Source organism: Anabrus simplex, chromosome 1 (assembly GCF_040414725.1).
Source record: "Anabrus simplex isolate iqAnaSimp1 chromosome 1, ASM4041472v1, whole genome shotgun sequence".
NCBI classification, from domain to species: domain Eukaryota; kingdom Metazoa; phylum Arthropoda; class Insecta; order Orthoptera; family Tettigoniidae; genus Anabrus; species Anabrus simplex.
Genome location: NC_090265.1, coordinates 218,578,256 through 218,604,485, shown reverse-complemented (window position 1 = coordinate 218,604,485; position 26,230 = coordinate 218,578,256). Strand labels below are relative to the sequence as shown.

At 38.7% G+C, this 26,230-nt stretch overlaps 1 protein-coding gene across 3 annotated transcripts in view; it reads right to left on the bottom strand.

Annotated features, from left to right (window-relative positions):
• The window catches only part of LOC136864143 (uncharacterized), a 624,111-nt gene that overhangs the window by 90,314 nt on the left and 507,567 nt on the right, over nt 1-26,230 (bottom strand). For 2 of the 3 annotated variants that reach the window (XM_067140781.2, XM_067140790.2), the window contains exon 21: nt 22,924-22,997. In XM_067140781.2, coding sequence (XP_066996882.2) covers nt 22,924-22,997 — 74 coding nt within the window. Of the gene's footprint in view, nt 1-12,457; nt 12,595-22,923; nt 22,998-26,230 lie in introns of all 3 variants that reach the window. The other variant, XR_010859277.2, reaches the window with a different exon arrangement.

The following is a 26,230-nucleotide window of genomic DNA, read 5'->3' as shown; positions in this document are numbered from 1 at the left end:
TAACACTATAAATATTCCAGGATAGTTAGGTGTGGAACCTTCTGATATTCTGGGTTCAGTGAGAGGATTTACAATATAGACACTTCTTGAAAGGACTTCTAATTAAAAGGAACATGACAGATAATAAGTAACAGTAGTTTGTGTTCATGGTTTATCATGTTCAAGTAATGCTGGAGTACATTCTGGTTAAATTTAATTAACCTTCAAAGATTACGACAAGTAGCCATAAAAAAAACAAAAAAGTAAAACAGAGAGGTCAGTGTCAGTGTTTTGGCCAAGACATTTTTTGTTCCTCTCCAGAAAAATGATAAACAGTTGCAGTTTCCTTCCACATGGACATCTGTATGCATGTATACTTACCAAGTAATGGCTTATAGAGTTCAAATCTCATTACAAGCATTTGCTGTCTGAATGAAGAGCGACTCTTCACATGCCAGCATTAAAAAAATGTATCTCTCAAAAGTTTGTCCTGTGAGTATATCAAGCAGAAAAAGGACGTTGAAGAGTAGGAATCTGGCAACACTATAACCACATGTATGGTCTACCTCTGGTAACTACCTCTGTTAGCACATATTAGTCGTGCTGTACAGTTGGTGCAGTGGACAGAGTTTTGAGTTAGCATGCAGGAGGTCGAGGGTTCAATCCTAGGTTGAGGCGCATTTTTTAATTTGCTTATTTCCATCGGACATTACATACTGTAATACAGTAAGACACCATTTCTTAGTTCACATGTATCCTACATTTACAACATTTTGTAACGCTGAACACAACAAATACATGGTTAGACAAATAAGAAATAGACAGTTGAAACAAATGACCTGTCATAGGACAAAATAACTACACAAACAATATCACTTTCGAGATGCTAAAGATGATAGCACATAACAATAACACAACAACACAACATCTACTTGTCATTTACATACTACATGTAATATGAGGGTTCAGATGTAGCACATTAGCAATAATAATATTAATGACTGCATCACATTCACAATAGAGTACGTTGTCTTTAAAACAACAGATGCTCAAAACGACCTCCATGCACATCCAAACATTGCGCAACCTGCCGGATCATACAGCTCTGGACCCTTTGCAGCATAGCTGCGTCCACAGTAACAAGAGAAGCATGAACACACGCTACCATTTCTTCCACATTTATCGGTGGAGTAGAGTACACGTGCTCTTTCAGGTGTCCCCACAGGAAGAAATCCAGGGGATTTAGGTCAGGTGAACGCGGTGACCATACGACTGGACCTCCACGTCCGAGCCATTTCCCTGGAAATGTTCTGTCCAAATACTATTGCACATTAATTCCAGAGTGTGGAGGTGCACCATCATGTTGGAACCATATCCTCTGTCGAACATGTAGTGGAACATCTTCCAGCACATCAGGCAGATAGTTTGAGAGGAATGCATGATACCTTCGTGCAGTCAACCATATTATTATTATTATTATTATTATTATTTATTATTTACAGAGTTTACGCCCACATTGGAGCACTTAAATCAGACTACAACAAATTTGTCTTTTCTTCTCCCAAAAAGTCTTGAGTCTGGTTGACCTGGCTGCCCTCTCCGCATCCGTTATAACATTGTTTCCTCTGTACAGTGGTCAGAGGAAGCCTGATGCATTTATTCTTCAAAATACTTTTCTCACCTCTGTTTTCTATGGTTTGCATGGTAATATTCAACTCCTCCAAATCACTTTGGACTTCTTTAAACCAATTGTTTTTAGATTTATTATTCCAAAAGTAATTAAATAATTGTTTTATAATAATAATAATAATAATAATAATAATAATAATAATAATAATAATAATAATAATAATAATGCATTGAGATACGTACTAAACAGCATGCAGTTACCAGAGGCAATGTTGAAAGGCTTAATTAGTGGGACCATGGTGATAACACATACAAATTGTAACATAGTTTGCGAGTTTGGACATTATTTGAAAAGCACGTTGCTAGGCCTACTGGTAATGTAAGGCCCTAACGAAATGTAATGGAACTGAACGAGGCAAGAATAATAGTTGGTACTAATCTATGGGAACATTGGAGGAGGGTACAAAGAAAACCTGTTTTGAGATGAAGTGGTGCGAATAAATTCACGCCCATGACGTGGGCATCTTTCAAAGCTGACCAATGAAAACGATTGTTCGTTCATTTCTAGGATCGTAGTATGCAAGTGCAAATGGTTTCTAGAGGATCCACTGCAATTGCTGTTGATAAAGATGCCAGATACCATACCACCTAGACTACATTTACAAAATAACCCAGGATTGACTCCTTGACCTCTTGCATGCTAACCCAAAACTCTATCCACTGCACCAACTGTACAGCACGATTAATATGTGCTAACAGAGGTAGTTACCATACATGTGGTTACAGTGTTGCCAGATTACCACTCTTCAACATCCTTTTTCTGTCGGATATACTCGCAGGACAAACTTTTGTGACAGACATTTTTTTTACTGCTGGCATGTGAGGAGTCGCACTGCGATGCCCAAATGCGTGAATTCGCTTCCACCTGTATATGTTTTATATATGAAACTAAATAATGGTTAAACCTATGAATCACCCTGTAGCTGACTGTTAGGATTTCATGAGTTAATAATGGCAATAGTGTGGTACATTGTTGATTTCTGTAGCAGCAAACATTGTTTCCGTCAATAGTGCACTAAGAAAGAGCGCTGTGTTCACCCTTGACCTGGGGTGTTACAGTAATTTTACACCCAATTATTGTCTGGGATTTTATGTTTCACTATTCATTCTTGAGAATTTGGTGGTGAACAATGGCCTAAGACAAGGAGATTACACAATGGCTGTTTGAAGGGATGGATGATAATGATGATGATGATCCTGAGGATACATGCCACGGGAATATTAATGAATCAGATGTAACATTGTTACGTTGTGGAATGTTCATCCGCCTCCCCAAAGCGGGCGAAGATTAAAAAGGAACATGGTAATTCATTCAACTAGAGTGAAAAGAGGACAAAATTCGAAGACTGCATATGAATCGTGGTAGCTACTTTTCCCAAATGAAGTGCCTAAAGAAATAATGCATTACATGAAGGCTCATTTGCATCACATAAGAGCTAATTATTCTTGAGAAAGTGATGTTGTGGATACCAACCTTGAAGAAATATGTGCCGTTTATAAAGTGCTTGACTTTTCTTTTCTTCCGAATTTAGCTGCCTATAGACTGCACTGAACCGAAGGCTGCTTCTTCTTCTTCTTCTTCTTCTGCTCCTCCTCCCAGAACCTCTTCATCCTTTCACTTCTAATCTTCCTTTCTTTTTCAGATATGACCAATTTGGGTCTACGTTTTGGTGGTTTCTCCTGGAATGTTTTGATGCTGTCCACTTGGCTTCTAAATTCTTTTCTATTGTGAATCATCTCCATTGTAAGTCCACCTTCTATTGCATCTATTTTTACATCCTTGACCCACTTCGTCGAAACTTTAAGTCCATTGGTGTACTTGAATATTTTCTTGGTTAGCCATTTCTCATCCATTCTTCCTAGATGCCCATAGAATTTTAGCCTTGGCTTTCACATGGTGACAGTGATTTTTTTGGTGTATTTGTAGAGATCATCATTTTTTCTATTCGTCCACTCCCCATCAGCATTTATTTTATTATTATTTTTAAAAAAAGTATACAATTATATTTTGAGTTGCGAGTGCATAAAGGGGGAGGGGTCTTTGTTCTGTGCAGTAAAATGGTGAAGGGAACTGTCTGAGCACCCCATAAAGAGGCCAAATGTATCATTTTTCACAACTCGCTGGTGCCAGAAATAACCCATGTTTTTGGTGTTCCGGTAGATGTCAGAGCGTGTGGGAATTTTCCACTCTCATGTCAGAAGAAGTGAGGTCTGCTCTTGTTGAAATTCTGCATGGGATTGGTCAATTGGTTTCGGTGTTCTGGAAGAGTGACGTGTGCAAACTGGGGGATTTATAACTTTTTTCTTTTTTTTGCTAGTTGCTTTACGTCGCACCGACACAGATGGGTCTAATGGCGACAATGGGACAGGAAAGGCCTAGGAATGGGAAGGAAGTGGCTGTGGCCTTAATTAAGGTACAGCCCCAGCATTTGCTGGTGTGAAAATGGGAAACCACGGAAAACCATCTTCAAGGCTGCCGACAGTGGGATTCGAACCCACTATCTCCCGGATGCGAGCTCACAGCTGTGCGCTCCTAACCGCACGGCCAACTCGCCCGGTGATTTATAACTTAACAACGCGTAAGTTAGCATTCATGATTTTCATCTTGATTCTCAGTCAAGGCGAATGTAGTGCAGGAGGAAGGCACGATCTAGGCTTAACTTCGCTTCCCACATTTGGAAAGCAGTTGTTCAGCTGTTTGGCTCTTCCCATCACGTTCCCTCTCTTGCTTCCTCTATATGCATGTAGGTCATTATGATGTTTTCAGAATCTACTTGATGTTCTTTTAAATGAATACCTTTTGCTAAATTATCTACCCACATCTCCAGATAACATCATCCTAATACTGTACGAGTTTACAAAGTGCATGGCTTTATTACAAAAAGGAAATAAAACAATTCTGAATGGCTTAAAAACAAACTCAATATAAGACAAATTTTATTAGTTAAGGGTATAAGTTGAACTTAAAAAACAAATGAAAAACTTACTAATTTCAATCCACTGTTTCCATGGTAAGGATCTATAAATTTTATTGCAGTTTAATAGATATGAAGTAGAAAGTATGAACTCGAATAAAGTGAAACAAAAAGTTAGCCCAGTTCAAAACTACCATAGTATTTAATTTAAAAATACAAAAATAGTGAAAAATGGCCAGTCCAGAGGATTCAACAGTGTGAAAGTGAACAAGACCTATATGTATTAACTTGTATCATGGAGTCTGTGAAATGTCAGTGAGAAAATGTGCTGTTCGTGAATAGAAGAGTGTCTACTGCTAGGTGCAATGGGGCACAAGGCCTGGAAGGAGTAGCTCAGGATGGAGGCACGACCTTGGTTTGACTTAGCTTCTCACACTTGGAAAGCAGTTGTTCAACTGCTTGGCTCTCCCATTGCGTTCACTCTCTTCCTTCCTCCATGTGATTGACATGCATGGACCTCAGGGGCGTATTCTCCTTGAATGCAAGGCATTCACTGCATGCGTTATGATAACACAAAGAACTGTCTGATGTATGATTTTAGGTTGTTTTAAGTCAAATATTAACGATTTCATCTCTCAGAAGTTCAAAAGGTCCGCGCAACTGTACTAGTTCCATTGCTTGACTACGTGTGGTGCTGGTGTAGTCTCGCCGTCTACTCCTCTCTAGGAAGAAAGAGACAACATGGCGGAGTTAAGGATGCAAGGCATTCAATCTTAAAATTGCATTCGGTGGCAGACGTAGTTCTGAAACCCTCCGAACGATGTCGCTGCAATTGAGACTTGGTCAGAATTTGTCACCCCATACCCGTGCTACCCTCTGCCATCTGTTAGCAACTTGGAGAAAGTCGACATGTTTACAGCGAACGGGACCCACAGATTATCCCCCAGCGAGAACCCAACGTGACGAAACTGACCAATGCCACTGAGGTGACTTTCCTCCAGTGCTTCAGTTGTGGCTAACTAGTGAGTTAATTCATTGTGTGTTTTGCTGATTAGTGAGTTCATTCTGTGTGTGCTGTTCCTGTGCTATTCGTCGTTTTCGGTCTTTTATTATATTTTGCGCTTATTGTGGTATTACATAAAATCAGCTTCATGGTCCGTATTGCACTTCAATAGATTCACAATGAAGTATTTATTTATTTTCCACCTAGTCGATACAATGATTGCCTAAGGCAATTTTTATTGGTCAAAAGTGGTACATGTTTCGTATATTATCAACATCTTCAGCCACATAACAATGTTTAGATGAAAAATATAAAATAGACAAAGTAATGCTTTAGAGGAAGTGTCCTTGAAATTAACATAAGATTGACAAGATTAAAACAAACAAATAACTCAAGAGAAAATATATAAATTATTTCTACAATAGAAAGCAGTCGTCAAGGAAACACTTGTACAATATTCCATAGAGAAATTGTCCTAATAAATATTCTTTTCTTAATAATCCATGAAAAAAGATCAATTTAAAAATTAAAAATTATACAATTTATAATTCATCTAGACCAACTTGTAAAGAAAAATGATAACCTTAATGAGGCTGTAGAATATAAGAATCCATTATATTATCAAATTCTAGTATATTTGAAAATGCTTGAGAAGGATCAAGAAAAAAGAATTGGAATTTCTCCACCTACAGATAGCCCTACAACTTATTCCTCCTCAGTTGAAGCTATAGGTGACAGCAAGGAAGTTCTTGACACACCTATATCCCCCGCTCCTCCTCCTCCTCAGGTGCAAGAACAAGGAAGAACGCATCATCAATATTACACCCGGCGCAAAACTGTGAAAGAATGACAGGAGTTACTGTTCCAAAGGAAAGCAGGCTTAATAAGATTTGACAACTAGGAATTAGTTATATTTTCATCTACATTAATAATAAGAGCCGCACTGTGATATCAGGATTTCTTCATTTTGATAATTACTTATAAATTGTATAATTTTTAATTTTTAAATTGATCTTTTTTCATGGATTATTAAGAAAAGAATATTTATTAGGACAATTTCTCTATGGAATATTGTACAAGTGTTTCCTTGACGACTGCTTTCTATTGTAGAAATAATTTATATATTTTCTCTTGAGTTATTTGTTTGTTTTAATCTTGTCAATCTTATGTTAATTTCAAGGACACTTCCTCTAAAGCATTACTTTGTCTATTTTATATTTTTCATCTAAACATTGTTATGTGGCTGAAGATGTTGATAATATACGAAACATGTACCACTTTTGACCAATAAAAATTGCCTTAGGCAATCATTGTATCGACTAGGTGGAAAATAAATAAATACTTCATTGTGAATCTATTGTGGTATTAACGATGGATGAATCTAAAACGGATATAATTGTAAATCAGTTTACTGGCCGTTCGTTTGATGAAAAGATTCAAATAGTTCAAGCCGGGAGACCTCTACCTTCCCTCGTATATTTCTTCTTTACCGGGCGAGTTGGCCGTGCGTGTACAGGCGCGCGGCTGTGAGCTTGCATCCGGGAGATAGTAGGTTCGAATCCCACTATTTATTTTATTTATTTATTTATTTATTATTTTCTCCAGATCTACAGTAAGAATACCTATTTGATCCGTTAAAGAGAAAATAACAATGTCCAGCCTAAGCCAAAATTCACACTCTATGAACTGTAAAAAAAAAAAAAAAACAATACATATCACACTCTGTGCTGTACAGAAAAGGAAAAGAAAGTAATGTACGGAATGAACAAAAATGAATAGAACAATATTTCTATTGTTTTCCCAGAATATGCAATTTAAGCTGTATTATGTATGTCACAGACCTTCGTGCCCCTGCTGAGTAAACACGCGAACCTTTGCACATTCCATTCCTCCTACATTTCCTCTACTTGACTCCCTCTGAGTTGCTGATTCCATACTTCCGTTATACACACATTCTGCTACAACGTACTCTGCACATGTTGCAAATTTATCACTGCACTACTTATCTGTTCCTGCTCATCTTATACAACCATTCTTAATCTAATTTAAATAATCATATACAACCAACTTTGCTTGCCGATCTACCATTAATTAATGAATCACTTATCAATACCATTTAAACTGTGCTGTCTCTCTTATCATCCATCCATCATCACCTTTCATACTTAACACTTCAATTAGAGTCCTCCATCTAAACTTCACTACCTTTCTTATCATCCATCTATCGAACTCCACAAACCATACACATACAGACACCATCACTTTAATAAATACCATCTAAACTTCGTTACCTCTCCTCATTTCCATCCATCATCTGAACTTCACTACCTCTCTTATCATTCATCTATCGAACTCTACAATTCATCCATCTTATACCTAAAAACACTTGAATAAATACCATACCATTACAATACACTTAAAAACACCTTATCACCTCGTTACCTCTCTTATCCTTCGTCCATATATACAGACACCATCACTTGGATAAATACAATCTAAACTTCACTACCTCTCTTATCATCGATACCATTTAAACTTCGCTACCTCTCTTATCATCATCCCTCTTAACACTTCCAATCCAGTCGTCATATCATCACTTGAATAAATACTGTACAATTAATCCATCCATCTTTTACCTAAAAACACCGTCACTTCAATAACAATTATACTACACATCATCCATCTATCGAACTCCACAACCATCCATCATTTTCCAGGCCACATTTACTTCAACAATTAGAATACACATACTGACACCATCACTTGAATAATACCATCTAAACTTCTTTACCTCTCCTCATTTCCATCGCTCATCTAAACTTCGCTACCTCTCTTATCATCCATCTATCGAACTTCACAATTCATCCATCTTGTACCTAAAGACACTTGAATAAATACCATACAATTACAATACACTTAAACACACCTTATCACCTCGTTACCTCTCTTATCTTTCATCCATATATACAGACACCATCATTTGATTAAATACCATCTAAACTACGCTCCCTCTCTTATCATCAATACCATTTAAGCTTCGCTACCTCTCTTATCATCCATCCCTCATCATCACCTTCCATTCTTAACACTTCAGATCCAGTCGTCATATCATCACTTGAATGAATACCATACAATTAATCCATCCATCTTTTACCTAAAGACACCATCACTTCAATTGCAATTATACTACACATACAGGCACCATTACTTGAGTAAATACACACATACAGACACCACCATAAACTACACTTCCTCTCTTATCATCCATCCATAGGCAAACTATGTTACTTACTACTGTTACTTGACTTTTTACTTCTCGTAATTATTCCTTCCATTTTTCCCTTTTTGTCCCATAGCTCCTTCAAACTCAAGCTTCTCCCTTTAATCACGGCACTTCTTACTTCTGCTTCATCCCTCAAACCATTATTCTCGCTCCGATTCTGTCCACTTGTCTTCCCCTGTGATTCTTTTTCTTCCCTCGTGCAGACCTCCGACACTAGTTCGTCCATTAATTTCCTGGCTACTTCCATCCTCCTTGCATTTCCTTTTTCTTCAGCTCTTTTTATGATCTCTTCCCAGGAACCCCATCTACTCAGTGTTCCCCCCTTTACAGTATGTACATCAGCCCTGGTAGTTTCTTCTTGCCTCGAACTGTCAGCCCTGCTTTTTTCTTCTTGCCTCACATCATTCCTGGTAGTTTCTTCTTGCCTCGGTCTCTCAGCCCTGCTTATTTCTTCTTGCCTCAAACTCTTTTGCCTCGAACTCTCAGCCCTGCTAGTTTCTTCTTGCCTCAAACTCTCATCCATTAATTTCAGTTTCGATATTGTCCACTTTCGGGTCCAATTCCTGTCGCTCACCACAAGTATCTGACCACTAATATACGCTTTCAATCCCTGAATTTTTGCTTTCACAAAATGTTTCTTGAGAATTTTAAAATTCCTACTCTCTTCTCTTCCGAAATCTCTCTTAATTCTAATGTACTCACACTGTAGATTACCAGCGTTCCTTATCACTATATCTGCCATCAATGAAGATAGCAGCAACACTTTTATGGGCTTGTGACCTCCCACCTTGCCAACTCTCTCCACATTGTCTATATCTACCTCACTGAAATTTATTTTCATTTTTTTTTTTTGTATGACATCTACCACTCTGTAAATAATGTCCACTTTAGATTCTGCCTTTTCTTCCTCCATCCCATAAATAAATATGGATTTCTTCTTACGCTCCTGTCTGCAGACTTCAATTTCTTTCTTCAGGTTTACCATCTCTTCTTCCATATTTTTTATTTTCTCTCTTAGTGACACCAGTTCTTTCTCGCTGCCTTCTATCATCGCCTTCGTATTTTTCATATAATCCTGGATCCACTGTCTCGTCTTTTCTTGCTCCTGGACTTGTTCTTGAAGCATCTTCTTTAATTGCTCAAACGGACATACCTCCTGTATTACTTCTTTTACTACTTTCCTCATAGCCTCTACGTCTACCCAATTCATCGTATCTATCTCCTTGCCAACCGCTTGACCCTACCGCTTCCTCACTCCTACTCCACTCCACACAGCAGGCGCACGCCACACAATACGTCCGTCCTCCTTACTGGCTTAAGCTAGACTGAATCCCACTATCGGCAGCCCTGAAGATGGTTTTCCGTGGTTTCCCATTTTCACACCAGGCAAATGCTGGGGCTGTACCTTAATTAAGGCCACGGCCTTTCCTATCCCATCGTCGCCATAAGACCTATCTGTGTTGGTGCGACGTAAAGCCCGTAGCAAAAAAAAATTCTTCTTCTTCTTAATCTGCTTACCCTCCAGGGTTGGCTTTTCCCTCGGCTTTTCGGACTCAGCGAGGGATCCCACCTGCTTCAGACTCTGCGTCAGGGACAAAACTGGGGAGGATGACCAGTACCTCGCCCAGGCGGCCTCACCTGCTATGCTGAACAGGGGCCTTGCGAGGGATGGGAAGATTGGAAGGGATAGACAAGGAAGAGGGAAGGAAGCGGCCGTGGCCTGAAGTTAGGTACCATCCCGGCATTTGCCTGGAGAAGTGGGAAACCACGGAAAACCACTTCCAGAATGGCTGAGGTGGGAATCGAACCCACCTCTACTCAGTTGACCTCCCGAGGCTGAGTGAACCCCGTTCCAGCCCTCGTACCACTTTTCAAATTTTGTGGCAGAGCCGGGAATCGAACCCAGACCTCCGGGGGTGGCAGCTAATCACACTAACCACTACACCACAGAGGCGGACTCTCGTAAATTTAAAAACAGAAAACAAGAATTGTGTACGCACGTTCAATCCAGGAACTTACAGTAAAACTGTTTGGCTCGAGTTCACTTACATGTAATTAGGGTGAGTAGAATTGAAATTTACTTAATACATTGTGTTAACTGCATGGTTACTAGTTGCATGCCTCAGTAGAGATTCCCAGATACGCCACTGATGGACCTACTTCACAGACTCCGTGGTCAAAATATATCTACAAAGATTTTATTTCTCCAGATATCATCCCAACACTGTACCAATTTATGAAGTGCATGGTTTGATTATGAAAAAGAAAACGTATAAAATTATTTTTAGGGGTGCATGTGGGTAATAGGGGGCCTTTTTTCTGAGCAATAATATGGTGAAAAGAACTGTTTGAGCACCCTATAAACAGGCCAAAAGCAACATTTCTCACAACTCTGGTGACCCTTGTTTCTGGTATTCTGGAGAGTGTCGGAGTGTGTAGGAAGTTTTTACCATCATGAAAGAAGATGAAAGGCTGCTAGGGTTGAAATTCTGTATGTGATTTGTCGATTGGTTCCATTGTTCTAGAAGGGTGATGTGTGCAAGCATGGGGTGGTTAATATCTTAAGACACAAGGTTAGCATCTCTGATTCTCATCTTGGTCCCCAGACTAGGTGGACATGTCCGTTTCGGGCTCTTGCTCCTCAGGGAAGTTCAGGTCTATGTAAAGGGATAATGTAAGTTGTATTTTCTTTGAATCGAGGATTGTGGCGACGTTTAGTAAGTTCACAGAGGCTTGCAGACTGAACGCTGAAAGGCATAACAGTCTATAATGATAATGTATGTATGTATGCATGTATGTATGTATGTATGTATGTATGTATGTATGTATGTATGTATGTATTTATTTTCTTTAAGAGGTTTTAACTTAAAATTTATCACTCACAAATTTTACAAGACAGTCTCACATCTTCAATTATTTAATTTAGTCAAAATAGCGCTTTTCAGTGCTATGATATATTTTTGTTTTAGAGCAGGCAACCTTCCTATATAGCTTGTAATGTAAAGTTCATGTCATTGTATTTTTCTTAGTTTGCTTTTTTCCTGAAGAATGGGATTAGCTCACTGTATAATGGAATCAAATTCCAAGCTTGGTATTTCCTATCTACAATGTAAACCATAAATTTGACTTTCTAATTTAACCTTTCTTTACTCTGGTAGAATGGGACTACTGTACCCCACTGTATACTGGAATCTTAAATTTAACAGTAGGTCTGATCATAGATGGTGCCGCCTCACGGCATGAATCCAGGTACCATATGTATGCCATGGTGATGTTTTCAGAATCCACTTGATATTCTTTTAAATGAATCTATTTTGCTAAATTATCTACCTTTCTTTAACCATTAACTTGTTGTGATTTAAAATACCCCTTTAATGATAATATTTTAAGCCAGAAGGCAGTTTACATTAATAGGTACATCATGTGAGTTCTACGGCAGGACCATGAACCCAAGTGTCTATGCACACTCCCATAATGAAATATTTTAAGAATTTTGTATTTCATGAATTTGTATATTTTAACGATAGATCAAACTTTCTGCGTCAAAGAATAGACATTTTATGTTTATTGAACTATATTATAACAAACCTGATTGTTTTGTTCAAGAGTGCAAGTGTCACCAGTTACGTTCCCTGCCAGGGTTGTCCATAAACTTCCACATCCTGTAGTCCAACTGTTCATATCACCTTTAGTTGCCCTTGTTTTCATGTGCATAACATTACAACCTGGTACAAAATAAAGGTCATTAAAGGTCTGCTATATTTAGGTGGAGTAATAAAGTCATTTCATTCTAATCTTAAGATCTCTGAGTGACTGATGAGATGGCTCCTGAAATTATTTGTTTGGTTATATCTTGCTGCAGATTTATTTGTTGTTGAAAACACTTTGGTTTGATGATGCTCAGACAAGGCAGACCAGACAAGTTTGCAATAAATTAGCACCGATCAGATATGTTTTTGAGAAGTTTGCAGAACAATGCCAAGAGCTCTCTTCTGTAAGGTATTATGTTACAGTGGATGAAATGTGAGAGTCGTTCTGTGGACGGTGCAGTTTTAAGCAATTCATGCCTAGAAAGCCAGAGTTATTGACCCATATCATTGGTACCAACAAGATAAGAAAGGAAGGTCTTAAAAGTAGGACTAATAGGCAGTACCATATGGCTGATAAAGCACGCATGAGATATTTTTTAAAAAGTAACTATGATCGGAGGAAAACTGTAAATAAAAATGAAAACAGACTCTGGGATGCAATTAAAGCAATTGTTGAGGGAGGAGTTGGAGAGTTTAAGGGAGATAATTAGGATTCTCTCAAAGGAAGGAAGGAAAGTAGGCCTCCCTCAAACAATGTTCACGATACAACAGGTATAAAAGATGGGAAGGGAAGGGGGGAATTGTAGAAGACAGATGGTCTCATGTTTTAAGGGGAAGGAGACTGCATGCTAAGGGCTCTATTCAGGATCAGAATTCAAGATAGGTGCCTGTGAGAAATTAGTACAAGTCACTGCAGGTAGAACAACAGAGGGAAAATGAGGAACAGCGAACTGTTGGTGAGAAGTGTAGAAGTTGGAGGAAAGGAAAAGGTAGGAAAGGGAAATGAGAACAGAGGATATGTTAAGACAGGTGGAACAGGGTCATGGGAGGGAGAAAAGAGAGGAAGAAGTAGTTTCTGCAGCAGTAAGGAAAGATTGGGCTGACCAGGAGGGGAGGGGATCAATTGAGGTGGGTAAGGTTGAGGCTCTGGTCATGGGGAAGATGGCAAGATGGCGAATGAGACAGTAGAGTAAAGTTGCTCTTGCTAACCCTGTTTAAATTGCAAGTTAATCAGCTGAAAGTGCTAATCCGTGTTAAAAAGTGATATATTTAAGTGCCTTCTTCTTTAAAAAATAATCATCATGTCGGTAAAGGAAGTAGCTAAGAAGATATCGGCTTTCGAAGATAGCATGAAAGACTAGACTCAGCAGTCAGTGCCGCTAACCCACCGAACGTGCTTCAAGCGCTTGGTGCCGAGTTCCAGGAATTCAAGAAACAGGCCAGCGAAGACATCTCCATGCTTAAAGGGGAGTTGAAGGCTCTTGAAGATCGGCTCCAGAAACAAGACGACGCGTTGGACGAGGCCGAACAGTACAGTCGCCGGAACTGCCTATTATTGCATGGTGTCCCGGAACAGCCGTCCGAGGACGTCTACATTAAAATGCTGGACACACTGAAAAATAAACTTTCGGTTGAACTTTCAATTCTTGATATGGATCGCTGCCACAGGCTAGGCCGCCGAAATAGAATGTCTGCTGAAGTGGTCTCACAGGGAAATCGGCCTATCATTATAAAGTTCCTACGATACCATGATCGTGATCGAGTGTGGCGTGCAAAGCGAGCTTTGAAGGGCAGTGGGCTCATGCTAACTGAGTCCCTCACAAGTGCGAGAAAACATATACTTAATCAGGCAAGGGATTTATGGAGACTGCAGAAATGCTGGACTCAAGATGGACGCATTTGTGTAATAAGAGAAGATGGAACCAAATCTCAGATATCCACGATGGCACAGTTAAAAAACATTGCAGGGAGTAGGATGACCTCGTGAAATTAAGAGAAAGAAATTATGTGTGTAGTACCGATAATTAATTTATATTTGTGTGTGTGTATGTGTGTGCTTGTGAAAGTCAGTGAATCTACTCACCAGGTTGCTGGGGTAAGCTTATTTTACATCTTACTTAACTTTTGTTTTTCATACTGCTTACTTTCATATGATTGTTGACCAGTATAACGGTAATACTATTGACCTGCATTCCTCTCCACAGCCCTCACCCTTCCCTTCTCTTTCGTCCCTACCACCTTCAACAGGACTTGTGTTGCAAGAGCAGCTCAGTAGCCACCCGCGATCGTTACATTGTTGTCACCTAAATGGCCAGTCATTATTAGCTCATATAGAAGAGGTTCAGGCTATTTTTGAAGTGAACAATGTACATATTATTGGAATCAGTGAAAGCTGGATGCGTACAGACATGCCGTCATCGACAGCTAACCTTGACAGATACTCAATATTACGCCATGACCGCATTGACAAAATAGGCGGTGGACTTCTACTTTATTACAGAAATGACCTGAAATGTAAGATAATTTCCACTTCTGACCCACGACTTACACTGCAACCGGAATTTATGTTTGTAGAATTAGACTGCCATAAAAAGATATTGATAGGGATTGTATACAAGCCGCCTAAAATAAGACAGACTGATGATTTTGAAGAGGCATTAGCAAATCTTATCTCGGCATACGATGACATTATAATCATGGGCGACTTTAACACTGACCTTTTGAAGCAGACTAGTGACGCGAACAATCTACTGAATTTATTTATCGCTACAAACATGACAATTTTACCCCTCAACGCTACTAATCATGTTCATTACTCTCACCGCACAAGTCATACCTTAATTGATCTTCTTGTGACAAATCAACCTCAAAAAGTAATTAAGCACGGACAGATCCCTGTTCCTGGCATCTCTTCACATGACCCACTGTACGTGTGTTATTCTACTCGAATACCTAAGTACAAACCACGCTACATTACAATACGGGACTTACGACATATGGACCGGAATAAACTACGCTACGATGCATATAACTTGCCTTGGGATAGTATACGTAATTTTCAGAACATTAACTCTAAAGTAAACAAATTCAATTCACTGGTACTGGAAATATTTGACAAGCACGCACCAAAGAAACAGGTAAGAATCACTCGCCATTCTTCCGCTTGGCTAACGGCCGAGATAAGATCTGCTATGGCCAGTCGTGACAAACTGTACAGACAATACAGACAGACGCATGACACAGATGATTTCCAGCAATACAAGATTCTGAGAAACAGAACAAAGCAGTTAATTAGGAATGCTAAATATAAATACTTTCAGGAACTGATGAACAATAACAGCCCGAGACAAAAATGGAATAAATTACGCACGTTAGGTATAGGTAAAGCCGTAGAGCAACATGTGCCAAGCATATCGCTAGATGTTTTAAATGATCATTTCGCACGGCCAAGAATAGCCTCTACCTCCTTCCCAGAAAATTCACTACCCTTGTTACAAGAGCAGCCTGTGTATGAGCAATTCTCTTTTAGAAATGTCAGCTCGAATGAAGTTCAACGTGTGATATACGCTGTAACATCTAATGCCACAGGTAATGATGACATTCCTATATCGCTTATTAAGGATATCTTAGGAGCTGTTCTGCCAATACTAACTCATATATTTAACTACTGCCTGACAAACGGAGTTTTCCCAGATGTTTGGAAAGATGCACTAATTAGACCCATCCCGAAGAGCTCCAAGTTGGATTCTCCTTCAGATTATCGTCCAGTATCCATTCTACCACCCTTATCCAAGGTGCTTGAACGTCTAGTTCATACACAAGTTACTGAATACCTTACCAAGCATTCCCTCTTGAATCCCTTTCAATCCGGCTTCAGGAAAGGACATAGCACTGCGACAGCTTTACTACGAGTGACAGATGATATCAGACGTGCAATGGACCAACAGGACGTGACTGTATTGACATTATTAGATCTCAGTAGTGCCTTCGACACGGTTAATCCTCAGTTACTACTGCAGAAACTTCGAGAGCTAAATTTTAACAGTGTATCACTTCGTTTCTTTTTATCTTATCTTGAAAATCGCCGGCAACGTGTAACAGTTGGAAATTTGAGTTCAGGATGGCAAAGGAAGACCCTCGGCGTCCCTCAGGGGTCGGTTCTTGGACCACTGCTATTTATCATCCAAATTAATGATATATCAAAAGCTCTTAAATTCTGCAAATTGCAAGTGTACGCGGATGATATACAGATTTACTATCATTCAAAACCGAGTGATATTGATACTGCAATTACTAAAATAAATTCTGACCTTCAACATCTTAGTGACTATGCAAATAAAAACAGTTTATTAATGAATCCAAATAGGACTCAAGTTATTATTATCGGTACCAGTAAAAACATTTATTCCCTCAAGCAACAGAACATCCCCCCAATAATTTTAAACAATAAAATCATACCCTACTCTACTTCAGTGACCAACTTAGGAATTATCATGACTGAGACTCTAAACTGGACTCAACAGGTGATAAGCACATGCAATAAAGTACATAAAAGCTTATATCCCCTGAAACGGTTCGCTAATATATTCTCTGTTCGACTTAAAGTACAAATAATTCGCTCTCTTATACTACCTATATTTGACTACTGTGACACTGTGTTGACTGGAATAACCTGGGACAGTAACAAGAAACTGGACCGGAGCCTGAACAGCTGCATAAGATATATCTTTAATCTGCAATATGATGCTCATATATCACCTTATTATAAGGAGCTGTCGTGGCTTCGAGTGCACCAGCGCCGTGAACTTCACATGCTATCGCTTTTGCACAAAGTTCTTTCCACTAATACTCCCGATTATCTGTCTTCATCTTTTTCTTACCTCTCGTCCTATCATGAACACAATACAAGATCTGGTTCCTCTCTTGCCATACCTATAAACCGTACTGCTGTGTACAACCGCTCCTTCATAATCTCTGTGTCTAGGTCATGGAATTCGCTACCTGCGAACATTAGAGAAAATCCTTCTCATCGCAAGTTTAAAGTGGCTTGCCGGGAGCATTTGCTGGGTAGATCCCGCTGACTTGCTGGATAATTGTTGAGTGAATGAAGGAATGAATGGGATGAATGAATGGATTACTGCAGTTACATAATTTAAGTGTACGTTATTTTGTGTATTTTAAAATTAAGGATTCTTTCATTATTATTATTATTATTATTATTATTATTATTGCTATTAGTATTATTTGTTTTATTTGTATTCAAAATTATAAGTTATGTATATGTATACTCATCTAGTGGTTAAGTGTAAGAGAGGGCCTTGAGCCCTAACTTCGCCACCAATAAAGGCATTATCTATCTATCTTTTTTTTTTTTTGCTAGGGGGCTTTACATCGCACCGACACAGATAGGTCTCATGGCGACGATGGGATAGGAAAGGCCTAGGAGTTGGAAGGAAGCGGCCGTGGCCTTAATTAAGGTACAGCCCCAGCATTTGCCTGGTGTGAAAATGGGAAACCACGGAAAACCATTTTCAGGGCTGCCGATAGTGGGATTCGAACCTACTATCTCCCGGATGCAAGCTCACAGCCGCGCGCCTCTACACGCACGGCCAACTCGCCCGGTTATCTATCTATCTATCTATCTATCTATCTATCTATTGTTAGACATGTGGGGAAAGTGTATGGAGGAAAGGGAGCCAGGGTAGAGTGTTATCCAGGAATTACTTTAAGGCAGATGTTGAGGAAAGTAGAAGAGAAGGAGGAGGGAAAGGAGAAGGTGGTAGTGTATCACATTGGTACCAACAAAATAAGGCAAGCAGGTGTAAGTACCAACATAGTTGGGGATGTGTGGGATCTGGTAAATTCAGCATGGGTGCAGTTTAAGGAAGCGAAGACTGTTATCAGTGGAATACTATGTAGGAGGGATACTGACTGGAAGGTGATTGCGGATTTAAATGAGACTATGGAATGGGTATGTGGGAAACTGGGAGTGAGATTTCTAAATCCTAATGGGTGGGTAAGAGATAGGGATCTGTGCTCAGACGGCCTTCACCTAAACCACAGTGGTACATATAAGTTTGGTTAATTTGTTTAGATGGGTTATAGGGAGGTACACTCAGGGAAACTGAGTGGTCTAGGGAGTTGTGATAAGGGTACAGGGATTTGGGATTCAAGTAGGGATGACCTGAACTGTAGAAGTAACTTAATAGATATATACTTACCAGATATTGTAATAGGAGTTGATTCATGGCAGAGAAATGATATAATGGACGAAGAAATATTCTCATGAAACTGGAGTTGTATCATAGAAATGGGATAGGAATGGTAGGAGGGGAGTATTCATTCTGGTGAAAGAAGAATTTGTAAGCTACGAAAAAGTTTAAGATGACAAACTTTAAATTCTTCGTGTAAGGCTCAGTTTGCAGACTGGGAAAGAGTAGCACACGAGGGCGAAACGCAGGCAACCAAGAATGAGTTAGCTGGAAAATTTATAATGTCCAATAACGGACCATTATATTGGTATTATAAATTTACTCATTCGGGACAAATATTTTAGGTTCCCTATGGGAATCAACATCTACATCATTTGATGGCCAGGCAGGCATCAATTTTTGAAAATGAGACATAGCTCTCATAGTGCATTGGCACTGCTGGTGGCTTCAAGTAGCCTATGCAGTGGCCTCCATGATATGCACTAGCTTTGCGTCTTGGGTGGTGTGCTAAGTCCCAACTGACGAGCCTAACTTAGCACACGAGGGCGAAACGCAGGCAACCAAGAATGAGTTAGCTGGAAAATTTATAATGTCCAATAACGGACCATTATATTGGTATTATAAGTGGTATGTTCCGAGCTGTCAGCGGAGAGATGGCGTGGAATGACATTAGTAGACGAATAAGTTTGAGTGGCGTTTATAAAAGTAGGAAAGATCACAATATGAAGATAAAGTTGGAATTCAAGAGGACAAACTGGGGCAAATATTAATTTATAGGAAGGGGAGTTAGGGATTGGAATAACTTACCAAGGGAGACGTTCAATAAATTTCCAATTTCTTTGAAATCATTTAGGAAAAGGCTAGGAAAACAACAGATAGGGAATCTGCCACCTGGGCGACTGCCCTAAATGCAGATCAGTATTGATCGATATTGATATTGATTGAACGTGCAGGTCCAAACTACAAGCTTCCAGTTTATCTAAACCTGCTTCCGTCATCCTTACCCCATCACCGTAGGACTTTAAAGGAATAGAAGGAGAGAATGCCATAGGCATGATTTTATTTAAGATGGATCGCAAGTTGCTGGGGAGTGACCCACACACTATGGTCCTGGAGCCATTCACTGCGGCACATATAGCATGAGACATGCAGTTTCTAGCACCAGAACTGCAATGGACTGCCACAGACACAGAATACAATTGAGTTGCGATTTTTACAGCTGTTAGGAACTATGAAATAAGGGGTTCCTCCTCCACCTGCTTTGCTGTTAGGCCAGAACGCACTGGATTTCAGTGGCATTTCCTCCACTGGGGGACCATCACCCAATCCTAAGGAGGCTTCTCTGCCTGAAGCCATTGCCCTACCTTACGGGGTCAGGTTATTTATCGCCGTTCAACACTCGGCTTTAGCTGCTTTTACAAGCTGGTTGCTAACCCAGCTAACCCTCCTCCTTTCACATTCCGGGCTTGGGACCAGACAATGGTGCATGCGTTATATTATACAGTGCTATTAGCTTTGTGTGAATTTATGTTATTCTGCACAGATTAATAAATAAATTATTCAATTACGGTTGTTTAATGTTACGTTATCCAGTGATAAGCTTGTCTGAGAGTAATGTAAGGTAATTTTGAGATGCTAAGGTCATCCAAAGATGAAGGACAGCAGTACCTTCCAGAAAATCGAGCAGGGAGCTTTTACTATGAGGTAGTGGCAACATAAGGAATAGGTTTGCATGAAATGTTAGGATGAGGCATGTAAATTTTAGCTTCGCAGAGGGAGCAATGAAGATTCTACCCAATGCTGCACTTATAAGGGTTTTCAAAGTAATTCTGGCCAGCTAACACAGGGCTGAACACGAGGCACCAACCCGAATCTATGACATCTTGAGATGAGAGGTAAGAATGATATTCCTGGTACCCGATGTGTGAATAAACATTGAGGACTATCTATTGAAAGTATAAGTCTGGGGATCATTGGACCAGACACAAGATATATAGTATGACAAGTGATTTTGTGGCTGGCAAAGTGAGCCCACATGAGTACTTATCTTTCCAGTAAAAGGGGCAGAGTTTTTTTTCTTTTTGTGTGTCCATCTGAGCATTACCATGAGTTATGTCAACCAGACAGGGTTCCTGCCTGGTAACACACATATGCCAGACTTGTGAAGCCTGGCCATGAAATAGCAAAGGGCTGAATGTTTTGTATAAGCAGTTTGCAGGTGTTCTAGCCTTCTTGCTGGCACATGCAGGTCAATGACGCCAGTGGAGCTAGCGGGTAGAGGGCTTGAAACCATCTCTCATTACTCAAGACCAGTGTTTAATATGTGTTTATTTTTGGGCCCATTAGATATTGTGTGAATATGTTATTCATGTTGTTTTCAGTTTATGTTTTTGCTTGTCATTGTGGTTGATTGCACATAGGACAAAGCCAACAAGTTTCTAGGGGAAGAGGGGTTTTATTCATCACCTTTGCTTATGAAATCGTTCCCATAGTAGAATCAGTGAATTTGGCGGGGGGGGGGGGGGGGACAGAATGGTCCTAAACAAGCGTATAGTGTATATTTGTGTCCCTAATGACTTGGGGAATAATTTTAACGTTACTTTTATTTAATGCAAAGTTGCTGTATTTTAATCTCACGCACATGGATGTTTAATTTAAACTTTAACCTATTCAGACTTATCTAAATGTTCAGTGTAGCATTTATGTAATTGGCACATGGATTCCAAGATTTGTGACTGAAAACTTGTTTAGATAGGCAAGACCATGCTGCCACTTGATGGCAAACAACTACAAACTGTATCAGAAATTTTGTTGTTTTATTTAAGGGGATTTGTTTCCATTATCCAAGTTTTATGTTTTAACGTATTAAACTATTTCAAACCAGTTTATTTCACTTGAATTCTCATTCACTCATACAAGTGCAATTCCTGTCCTACAAACATCTTTAAGAAATTTTAGTTAACGGTTCTTGGAGACCAAATTGTGTACGTTCCGTGGGTGATGCAGCTGAACTAACCAGAGCAAAGGAAGACTGGAAAATGGTATATTTCAGTTTATTGCGTGGTGTCATACTTTGTTTTCATTGATCTATTTTTTTGCTGACCGAGTAAGGTACAGTATGGAGTCACGATCTACACTATGGCTGATACATGCATGTTTCATACATTTAACATGGAGGTTAGTATTCAACCAGAGGGCCCATTTGTGTCTGATAACAGGCCAAAAAGTATTGTGATGAGGTTGATACAACCAATCACGAACACTGGCTATAGCATTATGATGGACAATTATTTTTCTTCCGTTGATTTTGCTACCTATCTTGTGTGGAATTACAACCTTACGATGGTTGGTACTTTTAGAAAAATTAAGCATGAAATCCTACCCGAAAGTGTGAACTCACAACCTAGGGCAGTGATCTCTAGCTTGGTCGCTTTTGAACCCTCTAAAAAGGTACAAAAATGCAACATTGATCTCCAGCATGCAAGATTCAGATGACATTTCTGGTGACATGAATAAACCGTGTGTTAATACATTTTATAATCTCACAAAAGGTGGGGTGGATAGGGTAAGCAAACAGAAAGTTCAGTACTCGTTGGCAAGGTTTTGTTACCGATGGCCACTTCGTATACTTTTTACTTTGCTGGATGTTATATATGTAAGTTAAGAGTATTTTAAATACAGTCTCAACCTTGTATTACATATATTAAATTTGCAAAAAACATAATAAGTTCAATAAAGGCTGCAAAAATGCCGAATACCCAAGCGTGAGCGCAGTGCTCACCCTCGACCAGGGGTGCTACGAAAAATGGCTCAACCAGGGGAAGGTTAATGTGATACCATGGAAATTTTTATTCATAGGGTACTCTGCAAGATAAACTTCATAAACTCAATATATACCCATCAAGAAGGTGTAGTAAACATTTCATGTAACAAATTGTAATGTGTGAATAAGAATTGATTTGGACATTATACCACCTGTAATGTAAACATTTCCAACATCATCTTTGAAAAGGCACACTATCCCTTATGCAATGGTGTTTTTGATAACAAAACGAAGAATGCACAATTATTTTGTACCTACCAATTGTGGAGCAAGTACAGGCTTGCTACTTTGTAAGGAGTAGCAGTTAAAACCAATTGGTTGTTACAGGCTTGTTTGCCCTGTAATCATTCTGGAGAGGATTGTAAAATAACAAAATGAAGACATTTATATGAATATACTGTATATTTTTAGAAAAAAGATATTACTTACCCTGGCATCCTCTCTGTATAAGTTGATGGGATCAGGAGACGCACAATCTTCAACCGAAGGGCATGGGACTGGATCTGCAACAAAGTATATATCCTGTGATGACAGTCTTCAAATCTATAACTTGTCAAGCAAATAAAAATTATGATAAAGAAAAAACATGGAAAGCAAAAAGGGAACTGAATAAAATAATGCCTTTCTTTGGCAGACTATTTTATGAGAAAAAGAAGAGTACTGTGAATGTAAAAATCAAGTAACTTTAAGATACCATTTAAAATTATTAACCTACAGATACTGAACTATGGTAATGAGATTTGTACTGTGAAGAAGAAGAAGAAGAAGAAGAAGAAGAAGAAGAAGAAGAAGAAGAAGAAGAAGAAGAAGCATCTAGGTGTGGATCATTTATTAGTGGTTGACAGCAATGACATAAGAAGCTGAACTACAATAATTGCTGCCTAGTTATAACACAACAAGACTACAATACACTTTTATAAGAAATGGAATGTTTTTCTTCTAGAATCATGAAATGCAAATTAGTTTTCCAGTTTCTTAGATGTAGATCAGTAGCAATCAGAGAGAGAAAGGAGTGGAATCCTTAGGGATAAAAGTACAGAAAATGTACAATAAATGATACAATGATACCTAACAATAGTATGTGATTGCTAACCTAATGCAGAATACTTTTTATAATTTGCTTTACATTGTACTCATACAGATAGGTCTTATGCTGACAATGGTATACGAAAGGCCTAGGAGTGGGAAGGAAACGGCCATAGCCTTAATGTAGGTACAGCTCCATCATTTGCTTGGTGTGAAAATGGGAAACCACAGAAAACCTTTTCTATGGTTGCCGACAGTGGGGTTCGAAGTCACTATCTCCCGGATGCAAGATCACAACTTCATGGCCCTAACCACATGGCCAACTCACCCGGTAAAGGCAGAATAAAGACACATAGATACGGAAAAGAAAAAAGAAGGGAAAGAAAAAAAGAAGAGCAACTTATCGAGGCAAGAGTGCAAAAGACATGCACGTAGTAGATCAACATGGCGCCAACATTAAATGTGTTTTTCCTGGTAAAATTTCATAATAATAATAATAATAATAATAATAATAATAATAATAATAATAATAATTTATCCTCACATTATCAGCTATTTGGAATGACTTCAAATATTCAATACACCAGGCATCGCAAAAGATTTGCACGCCACCAAGAAGGAAACATAGATAGTGAAAGGACACCTGTGACAAAGCAACTGATCAAGAGATGGCAATGATGAAACTTTCACAAATCAGAAATCAATTGGCAGGAATTCCTTAAAATTAAAAAACAAACGTCCAAAACCATTGACAACAGAAAAGCATAAATACAAACATGCCAGACTGGTAGAAATTGATCAAGACTTCAAGAAAAATAACACCAGAAACTACTGTAAGAAATTTACAGAACAACTCCAAAATTATAGTGCCTCCAGCTTATGCGTCAAATATCCAGATGGAACAACAGAAACAAATAACAAGGAAAACTGCAAACTACTTTCAGAAGTTGCTGAATTGCAAAAGTCCCCATGACCAACTTGCTTTTGAGAAACTCACACCAAATTCCGACTCAGCACCCCCCACATTGGAAGATGTTACAAAGTAATAAAGCATCAGGCGAAGATGGAATAAATGCAGAAATGTTGAAATTAGGTGGTGACAAACTGTCCCTGATCCTCCACGAAATATTACAGGATATATGGCTTACTGAGAAAATCCCCAAAGAATGGAAGTGTGCATTAATTCAGCCACTTTATAAGAAAGGGAACAAATCAGTTATAGACAACTACAGAGGAACTTCTCTACTCTTGATCATCTATAAAATCCTCTCTAAAGTCCTGCTTAATGGGTTGGAAGAACATTGGAAGAACAGACAGAGCAATTAATTGGCGAATATCAGTCAGGATTTTGAAAAGGGAGATAGTGTGTAGAGCATATTTTCAACCTTAAAACCATTCTTCAAATTCGAAAAACTAGACAAACAGTAGTCACGTTTATTGACTTAAAAAATGCATACAACTCCGTAAACTGAGAAATCAGGAACATATTTTAATGATGTTCCCTTTTGTCTCTACTCCAGTATTTACTGTGAGGTTTTCACGTTCCTAAGTATTAAACAGAAATAAATACAAATATTCTAAATATTTGAGTGTGATTCGATAGAATCTGACAATGTTCTTTCAAGAATGAAACATATCATTCCTTGTTTAATAGTGTATATTTTTATTCTTTATTTTATTTCATTTTATTTCCAGTTATGTATAGTGTAATATTTAATTTGTGTGTTCAACAGACTGAAAAGCTTTTAAGTTACATTGGACCATTTGAAATCAAAACAATAGTCAGACAAGGAGATGGATTCTCTTCCGTACTGTTTAATTTAGTTCTGGAAAAAGTGATTAGGATATGGCAAAATGAAACTAAAGGTATAAATATTGGTAGATGTCTCCAAAACAAAATTCACCTTAATTGCCTAGGATTTGTGGATGATATTACTATCCTATCCAACAACAGACAGGAAGCAATCCAGTCCGTAGAAAAATTCCATGAAGTAGCAGTCGAACCAGGACTCCAAATTACTTATGAAAATAAAAAGTACAGTATATGGAAGGCAATAGATCAGATTTCAACAGTCAACTGTTAATCACCAAATATGGAAATATCACTCAGATAGACAAATTTAAGTATCTAGGTGAAATTATTGAATCAGCAGGGTTAAATCAGCAAGCTAACAAAGAACTGCAAAACTTCAAAGAGCATACAAAATTACTTCGAATAGATATAATAAGAGAACTACAGTAAAAACTTTGTTAATACATTTCTGCAAGGGACAAGGAAAAAGAATGTGTACTGCTGAATATAAGAATAAAAACCATTTAACAGGCGGATGGTAACACCAGATATGATTTTTTCTGACATAAAGGCATTTAAAATCGTGGATCCACGGGTACAGTGAAAAATATATATAGGCCTACCATTTCTGAAGATGAGAGGAAAGTATTAAACAGTGTGAAAAACACGTGAGTAAAAATATGAAAACCTTTTCTGCTGGAGCTTATAAAATAACGGTGCAAAGAAAGGTGTGAGAAACACCAGACAACAAATATGAAAACACATGTATGGGGGCCTAAAAATATTAAAAGTATTATTGCAAATCAGACTCCTCCTAAAACAAATGTTAGTAAAGCCTTTGATTTCGGTCCAGTGGGTTGTTAAACATTATTTTCTGGTCACACTCTTAGACAATGAATTGGAGGTTGCACTCAACCA